At 33.0% G+C, this 21,790-nt stretch overlaps 1 protein-coding gene across 2 annotated transcripts in view; it reads left to right on the forward strand.

Moving 5' to 3' along the window:
- LOC109537800 (corticotropin-releasing factor-binding protein) overlaps positions 1-21,790 on the forward strand; it is an 89,945-nt gene that overhangs the window by 11,791 nt on the left and 56,364 nt on the right. For both annotated transcript variants that reach the window (XM_048664101.1, XM_048664103.1), the window contains exon 2: positions 10,251-10,593. In XM_048664101.1, the coding sequence (XP_048520058.1) occupies positions 10,474-10,593 (120 nt within the window). In that variant the 5' untranslated portion in view covers positions 10,251-10,473. The remainder of the gene's footprint in view (positions 1-10,250; positions 10,594-21,790) is intronic.

Genomic DNA, 21,790 nt, shown 5'->3' on the forward strand with positions numbered 1-21,790 from the left:
TGGACGACAATCGATGTTCGGGTTCCAAGCACAGAGAAACAAGTATTGGACATAATCGAATCAGGGCCTTCCAGGGGCACTCAGAGCACAATAACTGACACTTTCCCAGTCACCAGTCATACATACAGCACAAGGAGATACAAATGGAGCACGAGTTAATTAACTGAATACGAGAAGCTGCTAGATAAGAGTGGATAATAAGCAGATTACGCAGGCACTAGCTTGTTTGGAGTTAACCATTGAAATGTTTGGTGTTGTATGGATTATTTATGTAAAGACCAAACCCCACAGAATTTCAGGTTATAAGAACAGGTTGACATTTCGAAATAGGTTCCGTCATTGAACGACTCCTGTTGACGTTAGCGTTTATCCTTGTCTATCTTATTGTCACTCTCTATTTATCCATGGTTGCCGGAATTTTAAATAATTACGAAGCAACAGGTATTTGCGCAATGTTAATTATGCAGATTACTTTGAAAAACATTGCTGCCGTATTTCTGATATAGTTTTTTCCAAATTTCTCAGTTTTTAATAACAATTAATTTCTTTTACTAGTTTTTCTGTCCTTCTTTAACACCGCCAGACAACACCCCCAGAGGAATGACACCAATTTGAATCACCCTGTATGTATCTATAAAAAGCACGACATGCAAAACGTTTAATTTAAAACCGTTCCTTTGACAACCGTTATCAGTCATTGGTTCAAAAAATGATTGCGAAAGTTACGTGAGAATGCAATTTAAAACTGATTCTACATAATTGAAGACCTATTGTATGGAATAAAGTTATAAAACTCGTTTAAAAGCATGAGTTGAAAAATGCTGAAATATCTCTGAACCCGCAATAGATACTACAAGGCGAGTTTAGTAATTAAGTACATTTGTCACACAGCTGTGATTTAAGAAGCGGTCTTTGCCGTTTCTATCGTATACATCTATCGGAAGTCGGATTTCCATTAATAAGAGTTCGAAAGCTGATATTTTGTATACATTATAGCTACCGGTTACTTTTTTCGACTTGCTTTTAACTACCTTCATACTACATCATTTTGCAACTTTGAATTTCCAAAAGTAATAAAATAAATTTACCTGAATGGCCGTAAAATACGGATTTCTCCGGTATTATAGATATTTAACGCAAAAATATTAAGCCATTGCCACTTATAGAAGGGAGACTCAATTTAATTCGCTTTTAGATTTTTTCACGAGAATTGTAATATTAAATCATAGCTAACATGATGGGTACATTGGGCAAATGATACTGTTCATTTCCATCAAGTTATGGCTCGTCAAGACATTCTCACCCTAGTTGATCAATTTTAATTTGATCCACACACTAAACGCGGTTTTCTAATATTTTAAGCATATGACACAATATTACTTCGAACAAATATTCTCTTTGTATGTACCCATAATGGCGTGAATTCGTTAATGCTGTGACGTCTATATATTTCCTATTAAAAGTTATGAACTGATTGTGATTCAGTTATTTCCACGCTCGAAGAAATTTGACATCAAAATCTGAAAATTGTTATACCGGTATTTTTGCAATATATTTGAGCACCGTTCAACTTTTATACTATTATTAGTGCGTGTTCTGTTTAATAGAGTAAGTGGGAAAGGAATAATGGAACCTGGCTTGGTTTAAACGACTTGTTTATAAAACAAAAAAGTACCATTTAAATAATTTCAATTGAGACGTCATTTTTTAAGCAATTCTCAATAACCTTCCAAATCCAATTCCAAATCCAAATCCTTCCATCCAAATCCAAATTTTTGTATCAATTATTTTAGGTAAAAAAGATAGACATAATTTATTGTGCATTTTATTAGGCTCGGGCTGATGACAGTGTGATATAAAATGTAAACAAAAGTCACTTAGACTCCTAGATTAATGGTATGGTATGGTACCAATAATAATTTGAAGGTCTTAAACTTTATTCTCTAAACGTAAATCTGCAACACATTTTAATGTTCATTGCGTTCTCGGAAGGCCTGAGTATGTTTCCAGTCCGAAGATTCTGAAATATAATTGATCTTACACAGGATTCTGATGGAAACAAGTTGATTGAAATCACGTGATTGAACGTGTCAAGCGCCCCTACTCAATAAGCAATAAGGAAGATTGTTTTATTTGCAAAAAGTTTGGTTAAACAATTCACTTAAATTAATGCTTTTCTGTTAGTATCGTGCAGCACTTTAAACGGCCGAATGCCCTTGCGCTCTTGTCAAATAAAAAAAACGAACAACTAATAATTCTTTAATAATAGAATAAATAGTGTGTCTCAAGAAATTTTATTTGATGAAGCTTTACTATATCTGTTCCAAAAATGTGAATATAATATTCCACTTACAACAGAGAAAGTCCAATTAGGCCAATAGCTTAATTGAGGAGAAATAAAGATAACTGATTATTATTATTTTTATTCTATATTCTAAACAATATTTCTACTGCCTACCTTCCTGTAGATAATAATTTCATACAAAGCTCATGCAATTTCGTAAAACTTTACTAAATATACTACATCTTTTTGTGTATGCTAACTGGCTTGAGAAAACTGGAAAAACCTAGACTGACTACGACAAAGTGCTGACCAAATTTGTTTTACTTGTTAAAGATCGAACCAAAGTTCCAAACATTCAAAATACAGCCATGTACGATACACCATTTATTATAGTCCATTTATTGTGGAATTCAGGATAACCAACATGATATACCACGAAGAAAAATTTACTTCGGCCTTGCAGCTTTATTTAGAACTAGCCTTGACAAGTTTCTCCTTTTAGCAGATTATTCACATGTCCTCAACTTCAAGATAATCGGATTTGAGTGTTTCCAGTAAAGAATAGCGGTCTTACAGTTTTATAAAGGATAGAATGACAACATAATACAGCGATAGCGAGATTTCGTTGACCCCAAAAAATTATCTAATTTATTATCGAATGAAAAACATTTGTACAAACATACAAATGCAGATCAGCATAAACTTCAAATTAAAAATGATATTTGCAGCAATTGTCATTCGCAGCAGTGGCGTAGCAAGCTTAATTCGCGGCTGGGGCACAATACCTTTTTAGCGCCAACCCCATACCCCACCCTCAATAGAATTAATTCGGTCCAGCAATTTTCTGTTTTTGGCGCCCTTCCGTAGTAGCACCCGCGGCACGATGTCCCCCCATGCCCACCCCACGCTACGCCCCTGATTTATATGTATTTGGCCTCTTGTTCTGCTACATTGGACTTCTGTTATGGAGTTCTGTTACCGTCTATTATTATTGAAGGAGCGACAATCGTCTTTAGTTTGATGATTTGGTAAAAGTAGTCGGTTTTTTGAGCCGTCTAGTGTTGGCGTTCAGTTGTAGAACCATTCAATTGTATTGTCTGTTTGTGTTTGAAGTTTTTCTACTGGCTTTGTTGTAGCTTTGGCGTGCACGATCAATGCAGTGTCGTCGGCGTATTGTAATATGTAGGCAGATTTGTTAATGTGTTTTTTGACGTGGAAGCCGTGGTTGTATATGTCATGGCAGTATATACTGTAAAATCGGGGTGATGACAATTTGAATATTTTTGAGTTAAATACTTTTACAAATTAATTCAGATGTCCGCTGATCTGTAAAGTAAATCATCATAATAATTAAATGTTACACGATTTTGTATTTATTTAATGAAAAATCACAGCGGCAGCCATTCATCGATGTCGATATTTCCTGACAATATCTCAATGTTGCACTTGTCGTTAAATTATTTGAAAACTTTATTTGCATTTATACAGAAATCTCGACAGTACATAAAGTTTCCCTTTCGTGAGGTCAGTTTGCAATTAATTAACAATTCTGTATTAAAAAGTCATATTCATATCATAATGGCTGAAACGACTTGCTACTAGCAAATTGATCCATTAGGGAAAGTGACTATCGTCAAATAAATATAAATTTGAGGGGATTGAATTGCAAAGTGCATAAATATGAGACGCGATTAAGACTATTTTTAGTTTGAGATACACAAGCACTAACACAATCATAATCAATCGTTTAAAAGTTTGCTTAAATTTTCCTTGATTTTGGGACTAATTGAAGAAGCAGCGTATCTAGTAATACAACTTTTCCCAGGGGTTTTAACAAAGCTTCAAAGTTGTGTCATCTGATCGAAATATTAAATCTTGTAATCAGTGAATGCCGGTGCTCTTATATTTATGACTGTTGAAGTTTTTCGTTCTGTAAGTCTCAGTGTTTCTTAAACCCGTTTTGTACTCTCTACTACGAGTACAACAGGAAACACTTTTAGAGTACCCTAAGGTGGGTTATTTGCAAATATGGTAAAACTTGCAATGATATTCCTATATACAGGGTGATTTCAAATTGGCGTCATTCCTTTTAAGCGGTGATAGAGACTCCCTTGGGGAGTACGAGAAAAATATTGAAAATTTTCTTTTCGAAAATTTCTAGAAGATATCAACAGTTCAAGATCCTATTTCAACTTTGTTATTAAGCATTATTTTGAAATTGTTCCACGTTTAATTGGTAGCATATTGGAATACTTAAGCATTCAAAAAGAAAAATTACGATATTTGCCTCAAATTACAAAAATTTGTGACATTGAAAAAAGTTCTCTTCTACAATTTTTTGATGAAAAGGCACAGCGGCAATGATGTTTTTTGTCAACAGATGGTTACAGGTGGATAGCCCTTGTCAATAATAACAATATTTTGTCAAACTATGACTTACTTTGAATTTCCTTTCACGAATTTGCGGATATGCGATACATTTCTACCACGTTGGTACGATACACACAGCACAAAAAGATACAATTGGAGCAGGAGTTAATTAACTGAATACGAGAAGCTGCTTTATAAGAGTGGATAATAAGGAAATTCCACAGGCACTAGCTTGCTTGGAGTTAACCATTCAAATGTTTGGTGTTCGAGGTTATGAGAACAGGTTTACATTTGGAAAGTACGTTCCGTCATTCAACGATTCCTGTTGAGTTGACCGTTTATCCTTGTCTATCTTATTGTCACTCTGTATAATTCCATGGTTACCGGAGTTTCAAATAATTACGGAGTAACAGGTATTTGCGCAATGTTAATCAGGCAGATTACCTTGAAAAACATTGCTGCCGTATCTCTCATATATTTTTTTGCAAATTTCTCAGTTTCTAATAACAATTAATTTCTTTTACTATTTTTTCTGTACTCCTATAGCAGCGCCAGACAACACCTCCAGAGGAATGACGCCAATTTTAAATCACCCTATATATGCTATCATTATAATTTTACAACCACCTTAGACTAACCATCTTCAACTACGAGATTATTTATCGGTAGCATCTCCCTGTAGCTCGGTGTATGTGCATCCATTTCTTTGCTAAATAATATAAACTTTTGTCTAAATTGGCGGTATTTTTGTGGATCGCTGGAAGGCTACATTTTGGTTGGATAACTTCGTTTGTGCAAGGGTTATTTACGTATGGAATTATTTGAAATTTGGATATAAAACGCTCAGTTATTTTATCTAAAACGCTAACTAATAAGTTTCGTTTTAAATTATTTTTTTTTTAAACATTTTAAATATTTTTATGTCGGAAAATGAATAACTTGCAATATGCCTCAAAATTATAGAAAACAGTTTGGGACAAGGAATTGTAAGACTTAATCTGACGAAACTTTAGAAAATGCATTGAGAGCGACAGTTCTTATAAAATAAATTTTATAAAAAAACATCAATAATAACTTATTATATGGCAAATTCCTGGAAAATGGCTGTAGGTCAAAAACTTCTTAAAAACATTTACAAATATCCAGAAATAGTAATGTAAATTAGGTTGAAATAAAACTATCTACACCAAATACAAAACGGATAATTGATATCTACATTACCAGGTATTTGAACCTGGCATCAATGTTTACATTTTTAGAATATCAACTTGAAGTTTGTTTTTGAAATATGGCAGTGGCATGTGTGATTGAAATTGATGACATTTTTTAAATAAAATCCCCAGAAAAAAGTTATTTCTTAGTTTTTTTAAATTTATCTGTTGCAATAAGTTTTATACGCGCGCCTAACTGCCTCTTTTATTGATATAACGTGATAGTTGTATGTTACCTGAAACTAGTGTATAATTTGCAACATTCAGTTTTTATTTTTTTATGCTGCTTGTTAAATGTTTTTTGAATTGTGATATCTTGGACTAATTTAGACCACAAGACTAAAGTTTTGCCATCTATGGCGTCACAGTTTTTCAAAAACTAAATAAAATATCGTAGAAATAATTTTTAAATTGCTGCGAATGACTTTACAGTCAGTCACCGTCAGTTTCCGTATAGGAATTTCTTGTTAAGAATAAGGAAACTTACCAAACAGCTGGTCGATAACAGATTTCCTTAGTTTTACAAGACAGCGGATAATCCTTCTTTCTTCTCCCACCAATACATACCTTACAAACACAACGTAATCAGGAAAGTATTTATAAGATTATAGATTAAATGTGAACGAGTTTAGATGCAAATTCTATTTCTTCTTCTTCTTCTATAACTATCTTCTATAAATCTATAATATTAATTTTGAAATTAAAGTTGAAAAATTAGCAAATCATTTCAGATTTATGAATCTGAACTGAACCGCAGTAAAACTTAGACATAACTAAATATTTTAAAATTTTACTTATTTCAACCAAAAACCCGCAAAAGATCGCCTCTAAATACGTACTATTTACACATAACTTAGAGGATTACCTAAAAATGATACCTAAAATAGGTAGCTAAACAGCTCCCATAAAATTAGTACCTACAGCAATATTTTTGTGGAAAGTATAACTGCTGTGAAATTAAATTATTTTGAGAGAAGTTCGAAAAGACTATAACAAAAGCATCAGAAAATACAGAGGCAGCCGACCTCTACAAGCTAAATAAAACAATAACAGAAGCACGAATAAAAGAACATACGAGCTCTACCGAAGACATGAAAAGAGAACAAAATCCGCCCACAAAAACGCACTAATAGAATAACGAAGAGAATTAAATCTCAATAACCCAGTACCTCAAGAAATAAGAGCTATAAACAAATAGATCTCCTAAAATATCGGGAAATACATAAGACGGTACAATAAAGAGCACATACAGCAAACATTCGAACAATACAAAAGCTTGAAAGTTAAACAATGGCAAAAAAGAAATTGTAGAATTTAAAATAAAAAAAGCCGAAACAACATCGAACAGAACTGAAATTATCGCAATAGTTGAAGAATTCTACCAAGAATTATGGAAAAGCGAACTGAAAACATATAACACACCTGATGAGAGACAAAAACGAGATAGGGTTCAGAAGACATACATATCCTATTAATATTAATTAATATGGTATTTATATATACGTTAACCAGAGTTCAGAAGCCATACATATCAGATTGCCAAAGACGAAATTAAAATTCTCTCAAAAATAAGAAAAGTGGAAAAGCCTCCCTTCTTAATAGCCTCTATTGCTATACCGTCCTGCCTGGGTGTATAGCGATAGAGGCTATTGAGAAGGGAGGGAACTTATTCTTGGAATGGTTCAAAACCTATTTGATGTGTGTCTAATCCAAAGTGAATGGAACAACGTTTTAATGACATTAATCCATGAAAGAGGAGACCATTCCGAAGTCCAAAATTAAAGATCTATTAGCCTTCTCTCCCATCTGTATAAGCTATTCTCCAAAATAATCACTTACAGACTGGCCAACAAACTGAACCTATACCAACCGATAGAGCGGGATTTATCTCAGGTTTCGGCATACACGATCACCTTCTAACGTTAAAAAAACCTAATACAGAAAACCATAGAATACCATCGACCACTGGATCTTGTCCTTGTTGATTTCAGTGAAGAGAGACGCGAGACAAGGGGACACTATGTCACCAAAGCCCTTCACGCCAGTTCTTGAATACCCGTTTAAAGAACCTAACTGGTGTAAGGCAGAAATAAACATTGACGGAAAATGCTCAGCAACCTTCGATTCGCCGACGATATTGTCGTCATTGCCGATGACATACATCAAGCCTAAGTAATGCTTAATGAACTTGTACAAGTAAACAAAGAAGAGGGATTACAGATAAACCCAAGCAAACCAAATTTAATGACAAACTAAGTCGTCGGTAGATCAATAAAATTGGAAAACAATATCACAGGTGAAGTTACACAATATCGATACATTTTTCACGAATTAAAAATCACTAGCGGCAACCACATACGAGAGAGACAAAGAAGGATCGGTTTCGGTTGGGTTGCATACGGTAAATTGAAGAACGTATTTAATAGCAAAATTCCTATGAGCCTTAACAGAAAGGTGATCAATAGGTGCTTCCACTGATATCATACGGATGCGAAACAATAACACTCACCAAAAACAACATATATAAGCTAAGGATATCACGGTAAAAAATGGAAAAATCATTATTAGGAATTAAGCTTAAAGAACGCGGAAATTCGAAGAAGAACGGAGATAGTGGACATCGTAGAGAAACTAACGAAGCTAAAATAGAGATTTGCAGGCCATGTAGCACTGATGATAGATGATAGATAGACCAACAGACTATAAGAATGAAGACCGCGTGAAGATAGAAGAAGTCAGGGCAGACTACCGTCGCCATGGGCAAACGATATACGGCTAATAGAACACAACTGGATGCAACTTGCGCAACAAAGAAGTTCTTGGCGGCGTATGGAGGAGGCTTATATCCAGCATTAGACACGAGAAGAAGCTGGATCATGATGAAAAAAGTCCTGCGTCAACTTAAAAACTCGACTTTTTCAATAATTTTTGAAAATAGCTTTTCAATATTTAGTAGGCCATCAATGGAGTCAATATGTATCTTGCAAGTTATAACTTTTAGACAATATTTACATTTTTTTAACACATTTTATATATTTTATTTAGCTAGTTAAGTTCTGATTGCTTCCGTGTTTAAATTTATTAATATAATTTCGAAAATTTTCAGAAAGAGTCTAAACCTTCAAAAATAATTCAGGTAAAATTCAATTTTAAAATCGGAACTGCCTAATTCTGCTATAGAAGATAACTGTATGTCTTAAGCAGCGCAATAATTCTTGCAGATCATAATGCATAGACCAGCTGTGAAACACACGAATCATGGCACAAGTCTTGAGGAACAATAGCCAGGCAATATTACTTATAGTAATATTAATTAGGAGAATATTAAAAGGAAAAAACTGGTTAGTCAAAGCAAAATATAAAACACACAGCGAGACACTATAGCAACTGAGTTATAAACCCGATGAGGAGGCAACAGTTGCAAAACGTTCCATTCCACACTTAGATTTGTAACGTTAAACAAGTCACCGCTAAATCGCTTTCAAAGTGCTACCCGGATAATAAATTGTTATGATCATAAAATGTTCTTTTAGTCAACTCTTTACCTGTATGCTAAGTGTGTTTCTTCAATTCTTTTCATATTGTCCATTTTAATATCCTATTTCCGAGATTCGGCTAGACTGTGTGCTACTACTAGACTGCTGTGGTACACAGTAAATTAATTTTCAATTCCTAATATGTAAATTACATATCGCATTTAAATCAGACGTCAGACGTTTTTAGAAGCTGGAAATATATTTTTTCGTTAATTGAGTTTAAAATTATTTATAACGTTATCAAGTGTTGATGGGCAAATCTCGTACATCAATACCCTTTCACTTCCAATTTACCCGCCTTATTACGTAGAATAAATTTTCGATCATTAACAGCTAAAAGATATCGAATTACTTTTAGCCAAGTTTAACTTCTTCCATATTTGTTGGGATTAAATAGGCGAGATAATTTACATTCAGTCGAGCAATTTCTTAATTATGATTTGAATCGTTGTCAAACATGATTATACTACATGATAAAACACACAAATTGTGTTGTACGGGTAAATTAAATTTGTGATAATTATGACAACTGGATATGTAACATTTAAAAAGTGGGCATATTATGCGTTTTTCACTCTGAAATGAGCTCCATTGAAACCATTGAAACATGTTTTTGATCATTTTGGAACAATTTGAATTCAATGTTATTAATAAAGAAAAATATTTGCGAGAGAGGGCATAAATCGATTACCTGGAATTCGATCAGATGATGCAATGTTTCTTTAGGTCATAGGTGAAAGCAAACATATTTTGGAGTGTTTGGACTTTTAACTGAAATAGAAGCGTCGCTTCGAAAGCCTGCTGTTGCACTACTATTTGGCCTGTTAGTAAAAACAATATTTTTGTCAGTTGTTTTCAGTGCCATAATGCATAAGCTACTTACGGAAGATCAAAAGGCAAAACCAACTACGATGAAGCGCAAGAACCGTTAGACCCCTTCGACGCCTTTTTGGAAGCTATATAACGCGTAGCTCCTCAACCACTTGTTCATTGGCCGCGCGATCGACGCTTCAACATCCCGGAATCCCGAACTTCGACGCTTCCCTTAAGGATTGCAACTCAATTCCCTAACATGACTATCGCTGGTGCTTTCAATATCCAAACTTTCTTTTCCGTAAGTGTGTTTGCGTTGATTGTCAGCGCGCGGCCAGATGGTTGGATGGGAATTAACCCTTTAAGATCTGCAATTAGGGTAAGTTTTCGAATCTGTATTTACTTTTTCAAACTGTCCAAGTGTACCCTCTATTAAAAACTAGATCGGAAAACTTAAAAATGAATTTTGTAAAGTATCAGAATTGACAAAGTCATATCATCATAAGAAACATTGTGACTAGTATAGTGCTCGGGAATATGAATTTCTAACTAATTAGGCAATTACCGTGAATTATAGTATAATTTTTAACTTTAAACCAAAATCCACCAGTGTCAAAATAAAAGCATTATCAAAAATATTTTCCGCTCTTTAACCGAATAATAGAGCACAAATAATGTTGTATACTATTTACTTTGCGACAATAACACATGTTCTTAGATTTCTACTTATTTTATTGATGAAAAATTACATATTTGGGTATGTATGTACACTTTATGTATTCCCATATAACACTAAGATTACAAATTACATTAAATAGTAGCAAAATAAATAATATACCTGACAACATTTTAAGTCCTAGATCTTTACAAAACCCCTTTTAACATTAATTCAGGAACGCATTTTGTTCTATTTCGTTATTTTAATCAATTTAATAAATAATTCTATTTCAATCTTGTCAAGTGTTTTTTATGACAAACTTCCATTAACTGTTAAATCTACTCTTAGTTACAAATATTTTTTAAGCCATTTACAAATAGACAAATATAACTGTATTCTAATTTTTTTTTTATCGAGAACCATTCACACTGAAATTTAGTAATAAAATTCGGATACTTTATGTTTAACTGGTGTTAATAATACTAAATCCAAAGTTGCCACAAAATCTTTTAATGCTGTTATATGTGCTAATTCATGATCAAATTAAAACCATTATGTTCCTTGGTTCTTACAACTTCTTTATTTCAACTACAGTTCGAAAAACAAATCTTTAGGAAAGATATGTTAAATTTTATAAGTTCTGGTTTGCAATGTCACAGTACTAAGAAACTACGAAAACATAAAACTGACCGGATGCGGAGAAATATGATTATATTTTTTCTGATTCCTGCGTCTGCTTAGGTAAAATTTCCAACTTGTTGAGGTCTTTTCGGTTGTCCAGATGAAAAATTTGCAAGTTTACTTTTTAGTTAAAACTCTTGTTAGACTTAAATTGGAACTTATGTTATTATTTCATCAATCCACTTTTTATTTGTTGTACAGGCTAATCAAAATAGATTTCATAAGTTTGGGATGAAATGAATTCGGTCAAATTCTGCCAGCGCTCTTCAGTTAACCCTTAAATGGCGTTGCTTTTATATGTATATTTATTTATTATTTAATGACAAAGTGTGAACGAAAATCAATTTTGGGGCTATAAGAGCACCATAAACGTACTGCTAATCAGATCACATAAACGTTACCTTCCGCAATAAGAGTTTTAATTTAGTTGACAAACTATGAAGGAAATTTTGCTCATGAAATACATCAGTATCGTCATTCGTTCCCCATTTGGAAAATGGCAAATTCATGTTCAAACACTTTAAAACTTTAATAGAAATACGTTATATGGAGCATTTGTATGAAAGCGTTCCGGTAATTCACTGTAAAAGTATCATTTATAAAGGCGTAAGGTTCTGTAAATCATTTGTTAAAACCCTTTAAAACGTTCAGGAAAATTCGGAACTTTTGTCATTTCGCTCAAGGATCCACATTAAGCTATTTAGCTGTTAGCTTAAAATCAAACTATATGTTTTTAAATTACTCTTTCAACTATGAAATTTTTGCTACGAACTTTATACAGTGAGGAAAAGGAATTCCTTATAACTCAAATCCATAATTATGATTAATCAAAGTCGTATTTTCTTTTGCCTCAATATTAAAAATATATACATTAAAAAATTAAATTATTAATTTGAAAATTTTGTACATATCGAAATTAAGTATTCATAGTAATTTCAGAATAGGTTTTAGTTTTGGCACATTTCATACAAGTCCCACCACTAATCAAGAGTATCTTCTGTAATACTATCCTGGAAAATGGAAAAAATGTTATTTTTAATTTGAAAAAGAAAATTAACATTTTCTTTTCAAACACCAGCGGATGTAAAATAATGTTTTACGGAATTTTCTATTAATTCACTTTCATTAATTTCTATTCAGTAACATTTTTGTAATCACGGAAAACTTAGCTAAATCAGAAGTTCTTCGTAGAACGATTTTTTTCAATTGCAGACCAGTATTGCGATATTTGGCGTCACTGATAACATAAGCCTCCGTCATATGACAGTAAAAATTAGCCAATGTCTTTGTTATAGCCAGCTTAACTGAAAAATCTACTGCAAAAACACCTAACAGCTGTACCCTGTGTCTACAGCGATGCGGAAATGTTAAGATAGTGGCACCATTAGCTTTAGCCAACTCAATGCACTCTCTCAAAAGGGGCGGTGACTCACGTCATTATAAACTGCCAGCAAAATCTTATTTTTTTATGAGTTTATGTGATTAATCAAATCAAGTATGTCATTAAGAAAAAACTGAGAGTAGAAAGATTAAACTTAATGGTTCTGTTGAAAGTTGAAAATAGACTCAATGAAAAATACTAGTGTAAAGAACTATTTTGCGAGTTACAAAAGAGTCTACTGTTACCACAATATTTATTTCTGCAGTGGTCGTTTCGCGTACTTAGGTGATTTGATGGCTGGTAAATTTTCTCGTTACTCAATTGTCATCAATTCCAAATTAGTCACTTTTATTTTGATCAGGCTGTTCAACTCTTCCTCAAATGCTAATTTTCAATTTATCCGGTAATAATCGTCTAACAGATATTCTGTTTTTTTTCTGACTCATTATAGTGACATTTATTTTTCTCCTCTATCTTTTTCCGGTTTTTATGGAATCTGAGGAATGTTTAGTTTTTTATATAAAGTTTGTTGAAATTGAAATACGATGAATCCATGGCCCTATCGGCACCATCAGAAAATTTTGGTACTGTCCATCTTATAGCACAATTTACTTTTATTAACGCGCAAAAATTACGATTCAAATGAAGCCGGAACGAAATCACAATGGAAAACTTTATTTAGACATTTTCAGGTTTTTACGATTAATTAGAACAGAAAATTCCTTAATTTAATTACCAATTACCTTTTCCGATTTATTTACACAAAAATATTTTTGTTCATTTATGATTTAGATTTAGGCGACAATTTTGAGTCACACAGTATACCTGCTTCTCATAACAGTATCTTCAATAGGTTTTGTACCTTCACATTTTACTCTGACCTGTACATAAGTTGCACCTACCTTAAGAAAAGAGCTGAATACACCTGATACATTGATACGCTAATGACTCATTTTGGTCTGGATTCAGTGTTATCTCTATCAAATAAATCATGGCGTCTAAAGTGCTTCTATGAGTGGAAAATTGTTCTCTAACTGTAATTGAAATTACATTCTATGTTGTCTGATTACACTTTAAAGACAAGTCGTTAACTATTTTACCTCACGTACTCGTATTCTCAATCTTGTCGAAATTAGTCTTGCATTCATGTTCGATAGACTAAACATAATCTGCAAACTTTTCAGAATACAGTTCACAGTGAAGGCAAGGGCCAAATAAAACATGTGACTGTGATAAATTTGGGCGTAGAGTTTTTATTAACTGCAAATTGCATATTCAAAAAGTCAACGTATTGTTCGTCGGAACCTGGTCGAATCAGACAATGCACAAAATTGTTAAGCTTTAAAATCGCAATTTTGAGGTTCTAAATCGAAACCGAAAATTAAGCTCAGAAAATTGACCTGAAAACGAGACATCCAACTGCATACATTACTTACAAAATAAGAAACACATTCATATTAATTTGTTAATCGTCTTGTGAAAATAAACGATGCTATTTGAAAAAAGAATAAGTATTTAAACTCATTTTGTAACGTTCAGTTGCAAGACTTACTTGTTCAGTTCACATACGTAATAGAAATAACTAGATCCCAATTCAAAAAAGCTTGCTGGAAAATTGCTTGTTAGGCGATACTACTACAAATATTTTCTTCCTCAATGTTTGATGTCGAATTGGCCATTATAACGTAATTGTTTTCCTGAGAGCACTAATTGCAATTCTTGTTAGAATTTTGCTCTTTATGAGCTGTTGAAATCTGTGATTTTATCTGTATATAGTCGTGCTATACCGGGTCTCAATTTGAAAACTTCCCACCGTTAATATCTTTCTCGCAGTTAAAAATATAAAAAATCGGAAAGACAAGTCAATTTTATATGTAAGGGGGACAATTTAAATAAATATTTTTAGATTCCTTGTTTCAACCCACTAATACGGGTAGATCTCACCCTTAGAGACTTAAATTTTATCTTAAATTAGAAGGGGGATGAAGTGGCACATTGTCTTAAAGACTGTTTGAAGTTTTAAAATTTGACTTAGAATTTGAAAATGAAAAACCCTCGTCGTTCCTCGTCGAATAAAATATGCAAGAATATCATAAAATATAAATCAACAATTTGGCACCGAAAGCTCTAGAACTTACCGAAAGCTGCATCGTTCCACCGGCAAAGGAAGAACAAAATATGTTTAGTACAGAAGGAAACTTGTTCCAAACCATTAAGAATATGAAATGTAAAGAATGTATATTTGTTGTTCCTTTGCAGGTTCAGTTGCTTTTCGGAAAAATAAACTCAGTTCAAACTATAGAAGTCTTACAGGGTGTCAAATTGAAAACTACCCACCCAAAGTCGGAAAGACCCGTCAATTTTATTTGTAAGGGGGACGCTGTAAATGAATTAAGAAAGGGAAAATATGCAGTAAAATATTTTTTAATCAAACTCTACCAGGGTTCAAACTAGCATTTGCAAGAAAAACACAAATAAATGACACAAACACGAGAATAAAAAGTGAAGTTTACTGCAGAACACACTCGCTTTATTCTTATGCTTTAAAGATTTATATAAAAACTGTCTACGGTAGTTAGTAAAATCTTGTTAGTGAATGTTGAAAAACTGACTATAATTTTTTTTATCAGAAAGACCGATCGCGTGCTTTTGAGAATACAAAAACCGTTTACATTAGGGTGTAAATCAGAGAGAAACATTAATAAGATCGCAACCTTTCTCACACGACATTAAAAAGTGTAGTACATAGCAGAATACACTCGGTTTATATTTATATTTTAAAGGTTCATATCAAAATCGTCCACGGAAGGCAATATGACCAGTTAATGTTGAAAAAGTGAGTGCAAATGATCTTGAATTTAAAAATTAAGCCGAATTATTGAAGATTCGTTTAAATTAAGGCGTAAATCGAAGGGAGAATCTGGAAAAATATAAAAAATTACTTAATGCATCAAAAAAATTGTAAGAGTTCATATAAAAACAGAAAACCTCATTGGTTAACGCATAAAATTTGACTTAGAATTTAAAAATTAAAAACCTTAGCCAAAATCTAGAATCTCCCTCGTCGTTCCTTGTCGAATAAATATATGCGAGGATATCATAAAATGTAAATCAACAATTTTGCACTTAAAGCTATAGAACTTACCTAAAGCTCTATCGTTCCAGCTGCAAAGGAAGAACAAAATATATTTAGTACAGAAGGAAATTTATTTCCAACCATTAAGAATGTTGTTGTCTTATAATCTTTTGTGAACAAAAATCTATACCTGGTTGGTATCATTGAGTTTAACGGCTTTTGCGATATTGGCAATTAAGGGATGGCGCAATGATTTTATGAAAAACTGCCAATAAAAATATCTACAAACCTTTCTGATATAATACTTTACGGCAGTAATAATTTAATAGACAACAGAAATTTTATAAACACAACAATAAATAAATATTGCTCAACAAATCTGCGAATAATTAAAAAGGGGTTTAACTACATCGATAAATTTATCATAGAATCGCTTAAAGATGACACCACAAGAGGATTGTACTACCGAAGACTCAACTAAAAACTCACATATACTCACTACTACAGTGCCTACAACAATATTATATCATTAGCTGACGAACATATGAAGCAATTAAATGCCCCGAGACAAGGAAAAACTAACTTGTTTGCCTGCGAATTGCAATCGTGTTTAAAAAAGAACGTAGTGCAGCAATATTTGTATTATTGCCATTTCTAATATAGATATACAATTGTTGTTATATACCTTAAATTTATCATATTTATCTGAGATTTACATTGCCTGCAACAGATTAAATTACTATATGCGGAAAATGAAAGTTTAATCCATTCAATAATTACGAACTTGCAAAATGAAATTGCGAAAGTTTAATCTGTGTTCTGAATCTTGTCGTGTAACCCTAAATAAAGTGGAAAGGACCGAGGTATGTGGCATATAAGTAAATTGCTTAGATAATCTTATTTTGCTCCATTTTCATACATGTTTCTATCAATAGAAGCAAATGTATCAGTCTAACAAACAATATAGTGCCTTTCTTCGAAATTTTTTTTAGAGCAGGGATTACTTTCACAACATCTCAATACTACTAACATATTCATTTGCTTCCCGAATGCAGATATTTCCATCAGTTGCTAAACTGACGTAATAGGAATTCTGATAAATGTTAGTCTTAGAAAAACACTATATTCATGTGACTATATAAAATCCTATAACAAAAAGCACATGCAATTTAATAAAACTGTTGAAAATGTAGTACAATTTTTTCCTGTTTGACAAAACGCGATTTCCTCAGAAATATTTGAAGTCACAACAAAAGTGCTACAATTTCATTTTAAGGAAAATATCTCATTTGGCAACTACTTGGCTCTTGAGCATTCAAGGTCTCCACTTGAACGAAAATTATTTTAATAAGAGTGTTATTTCCCGTTTGATAGCTGTATGTTCAGGTATTTCCTAGACCAAGCCAACAATAAATTACTATCGCTTTTGCGTAGGCGCCTATTCCGATTCCTACAGGAAAAATTCAATTGGCGTTCTGTTGATCGTGCTATTCGTATATTTCTACTAATTTTCTACCCTGCATGGGAAAGCAAAAAATGTTTCTACGATTTTGCGTTTTCGTTACGATAATAAAATTGTTTATCACAATCAATAAAACAAATAATTTAACATAACCAGTCAATACCACGCTTCCAATAATTTGCTTTATTTATAGCAAAAAGGCATCGTCTCTACTGAAGAGACACAATTATCAATGTTTTTCCCCTCATACGTTCCAAGGCGACTAAAATGTATTTGTGTCCTCCAAATAGTTGGACTTATAGAATATCGGTATAGCAGTGATCGAAATTCATCCTTGTATCAGCATTGGCGCGTCCAGCCGTCTAGAAAAATGTTCAAACTTATTAAAATGATAATGAACGTATTTGTTTATTCTGAGTACAATACCATCGAAATTGAATTCTGAGGCAAATTGAAAATCGTTCGCTCTGGTTAACAGAACATATTGCTGACTACTATTATGACATTATCTCTCTTCGAAATATATAGCATCCCTTTGTATATTATGTTTCATAGATGCACAAACCTCAGCAATAATTAACGATATTTATAGAGAAATGTTGTTGCCATCAAATTATATGAAATGATTATAATATGTACGATAATTATAGTAATATTAATAATAGCTCGAAGTATTGATATCAGAATCAGAATTTTCGAAAATTAAATGTGGCAGTTACATTTTTGAACGGTCAGTAGAGTTTATCTTTTTCCAGCCTACTTAAAGTTAAGAGTTAATTACATAGTTAATAGTTCCGTTGCCCATAAACCACTTTTTACATTCTATACAGAATGTCTCATAAGTAGGTAATGGTAATAACTTTAATGGCGGATTTTTCATCACGCTGGAATACCGGGGTTGATAATTTTTTAAGGGTCTTCCAAATAATTCACAAATGACTTGGAGCTTTTTACTTAAATTAAGTGGTTTAAGCCTGCAGCAAATGAGTCGCTATAAAATGGCCTTAACGTTTTAAAGAGTATGTCAAGTAAAAAATAAAATCCGATTCATTGTCTTATAATATTTTGTGAACAAAAATCTATACCTGGTTGGTATCATTGAATTCAACGGCTTTTGCGATATTGGCAATTAAGAGATGGCGCAATGATTTTATGAAAAACTGCCAATAAAAATATCTAAAAACCTTTCTGATAGAATACTTTACGGCAGTAATAATTTAATAAGGAGATATAAAATTTTTAATATAATAAGGAGAAATAAAATGATGAGTGCAAAGAGCAAACTGAAGATTTAAGAAAGGTGCGTAAGCTGAGACGAAAATAATAATGAGAACTATCGAAATTGAAAAAACTAAGAAGCATCAGGGGTAATAATAAGAAGCCGGGATATCAGAGACGAACTGGAAATGTAGGATATGCTAGGCAAGGTTAGAGGACACAGGAGGTGCCGCAGCGACGATGAAAAAATGACAGATCAAGAATGGGGAAAGTGGGCCAACTCGCAAAAACTAAACTCGCCATGATGGAAATTCAGGGTGACTGCCATAAAATCAGCGAAGAATGTTGGACCAGCACTTTTGCATTATCTTTGAGATTGGAGATTTGCGTATATAACCTAAAGTCCTCGCACTAAGGATGAGGCCTAATTTAACACCCATTGCGATTAATTGAATTAACTATTTTTTTAATTAAATTAATTTATAATCTCACTGCTTTGGTGCTGTTTTGTGCAGGCATCCAGCAACGAAAACGTCATTCTCACTTGCAAGCTATGGCCTTGTAGTTGTTTACGGAAGCTGAAAATGGTGGTGAGCTTCTTCTCATCTGAGGCACAAAATTTTCTCAGTAAAAATGTTTAGCTTTTTCTGATTTTGACAAAAGCCTCTAAATGCTGTGGATATACTTTTATGCGTTGTAGAGTTTTTTTTCAGTGTTCAAACGGGCACTTTATAAACAATTTCCACGACGTAATCAGAATGGATCGAAATCAAGAGGTTCGAAATTTTACGAAGAAAAAGGCGAAAAGGTGTAACAATTAGTCTACCACAACTAAATCCAATAGTAAGCATCATTTAGCTATGTTATTGATAATAATTACAAAACAAAATTAATAGCATTCGAACAAGATCATTAAAATGATTGCCATGCGCAGCATGAAGAAATCCAAAACGCCAAGAAGTCTGTAATAAGTAGATACAAATACAAATACAAATGGTCTAAACATATATAAAGAGTAATAGTTAACATATACATTAAAAAATCAAAACACAACTGCATACAAGCAACAAACACACAAAAATTATGTTAATTAATAGAAAGTTGTGCATATCTTTTATTCGGTTAGCTTGATGGCAACAGAGTGTAATCGCGACAATGTGCTCTAGAATAAGTATTTACACTTGAGTCTCTTACGGTCTACAGTGTCTTGAATGTAATCTGAATATGAACCGAAACCGACGAATCTTATATTCCATTTTCATCTCTTACCAAATACTGAACTAAACGTTTTGGTACAAACTGTAGAAATAATCAAAGATCAACATCTACATATATAATAAATCCCGAACGTTTTTCCACTGTGTGGAAACTTTGTATTAATATATGAAGCGCGTGTCGGCAGCTATGCTACCATCTTCGCAAGAAGGTTGAAACAGGCGGTTCCAAGGTTCCAACCCTATAAATTATTAATATGGCATATTGTCAAGAAAAGAAATACTTAAACGAAAAAGAAACAGATCAACAATTCATTCACGCTGCAAACCACAATACAATCGTCCTTGTGCACAAAATGTACTGGTATTTATCATTAATCTAAGCAAAAGAAATTCGGCATAGTTGCCGCTTTAGATTTATTCACAGAAATTTAAGTATCCTTAAGCTTACGTCAGACGAAAACGCTCTGTGATTGAGCTTACGTCACTGGACACGTAGGCAACAATTATAAAGTATTCGGCGGTCCCCTTTGATCAGGTATATTCAGCTAATTTAAATTAATTTCAATACTCTAATACGGAAGAAGGAAAAACGGACGAGAGGAAACTTTCTAAATGTAGTCGGATTTTCGTGGGTAGCCTTTGAGTGTTTTAGATCATTGAATCAGGGGAGTACAAAAGTATTGCATTTATTAAAATTTTTATAAAGTAAATATTGGAATATTTATTGGGAATATGAAAAACTTATCGGAAGCATTTTGCTTAGACCAGCTACATTACATTATCAGATCCTTAGTCGACCATTTTTGGGGCAAAAAAGTAGTTGTTACACAGGGTGATTTTTGTAGACCGTATGTCAGAACATTTTCAACTTGCAGTTGAATCTTAAAATTTTGTTTCTGAAATATAGCTTGTATCGTAAACACCTGTCAGCATTTATTTTTTAAACAATTAGCGTTTATCAAAAACCATAAGGGATATGATAACAAAACAAAAGTGGACAAACCCGTAATTGGAATGCCAATCCAACTATGCTAAAAAATTAGGAGTTTACATTTAAAATAAGAAATTTATATTGTACTTTTCATTCACCCTGTACAGCTGGAGGGTTAAACGTATTTCACATGATTTTTGGATGACTAGTTATGACCGGACACAAAATTTGAAGTTCTTTAAGTCGGAAAACTTCTTATACAAGGTCTACGTAAATCACCATCAATATTCTATTAATTCTTACTAAGACAGCAGCTTTCAATTGAAGGAGCAGAATGCGTTTTTTTATCGGGAAATGCCCAGAACTTTTTACCTTTACAAAAAGCACTTACACTTTTTGCAGTTATTTCATTTTCTACTAACCACTGCTAAAGTGTTTGAAACAACGAATAAAATAATTTCTAATGTTAGCGAACAACCAGAATAGGTGAAACTACACAAAAGCACGTTAATACAGGATACATAACTAAATCAACTGCTGCCTTGCCAGGTCACATAATATTTTCATCAGTCTTCCTGCCTTTTCTTAATCTGTATACATGTCGCAGGACTTGAAAATGTTTAAGCAATTTCTGTCACGATTCGTACACCACAATCCATTAAATGTTTTCAGCTTCAGAACAAAACATAGCGAAATTACAACTTAGTATGCTTTCCGCAAGGCGTTTGTTCCATTTATTATATTTTGCACTTGATTATAGTTAATTTTTATGCAATTTCAGTCAGAGGCTATCGGAAGTACGGGCCCACATATTCATGGAAACTTTTTTAAATCGAGTTTCATAACATTTATCATTGTTATGCTTTCTACACCCTAACAAATTTTGAAGCTATACATTTACTGGGTAGTCCAGAGAAACCAGAACCGTCTTAATTGTTCACCCAACAATATT

This window comes from Dendroctonus ponderosae, unplaced genomic scaffold, assembly GCF_020466585.1.
Source record: "Dendroctonus ponderosae isolate FM_Combo_2020 unplaced genomic scaffold, Dpon_F_20191213v2 Dpon_F_20191213_1, whole genome shotgun sequence".
Taxonomy (NCBI): domain Eukaryota; kingdom Metazoa; phylum Arthropoda; class Insecta; order Coleoptera; family Curculionidae; genus Dendroctonus; species Dendroctonus ponderosae.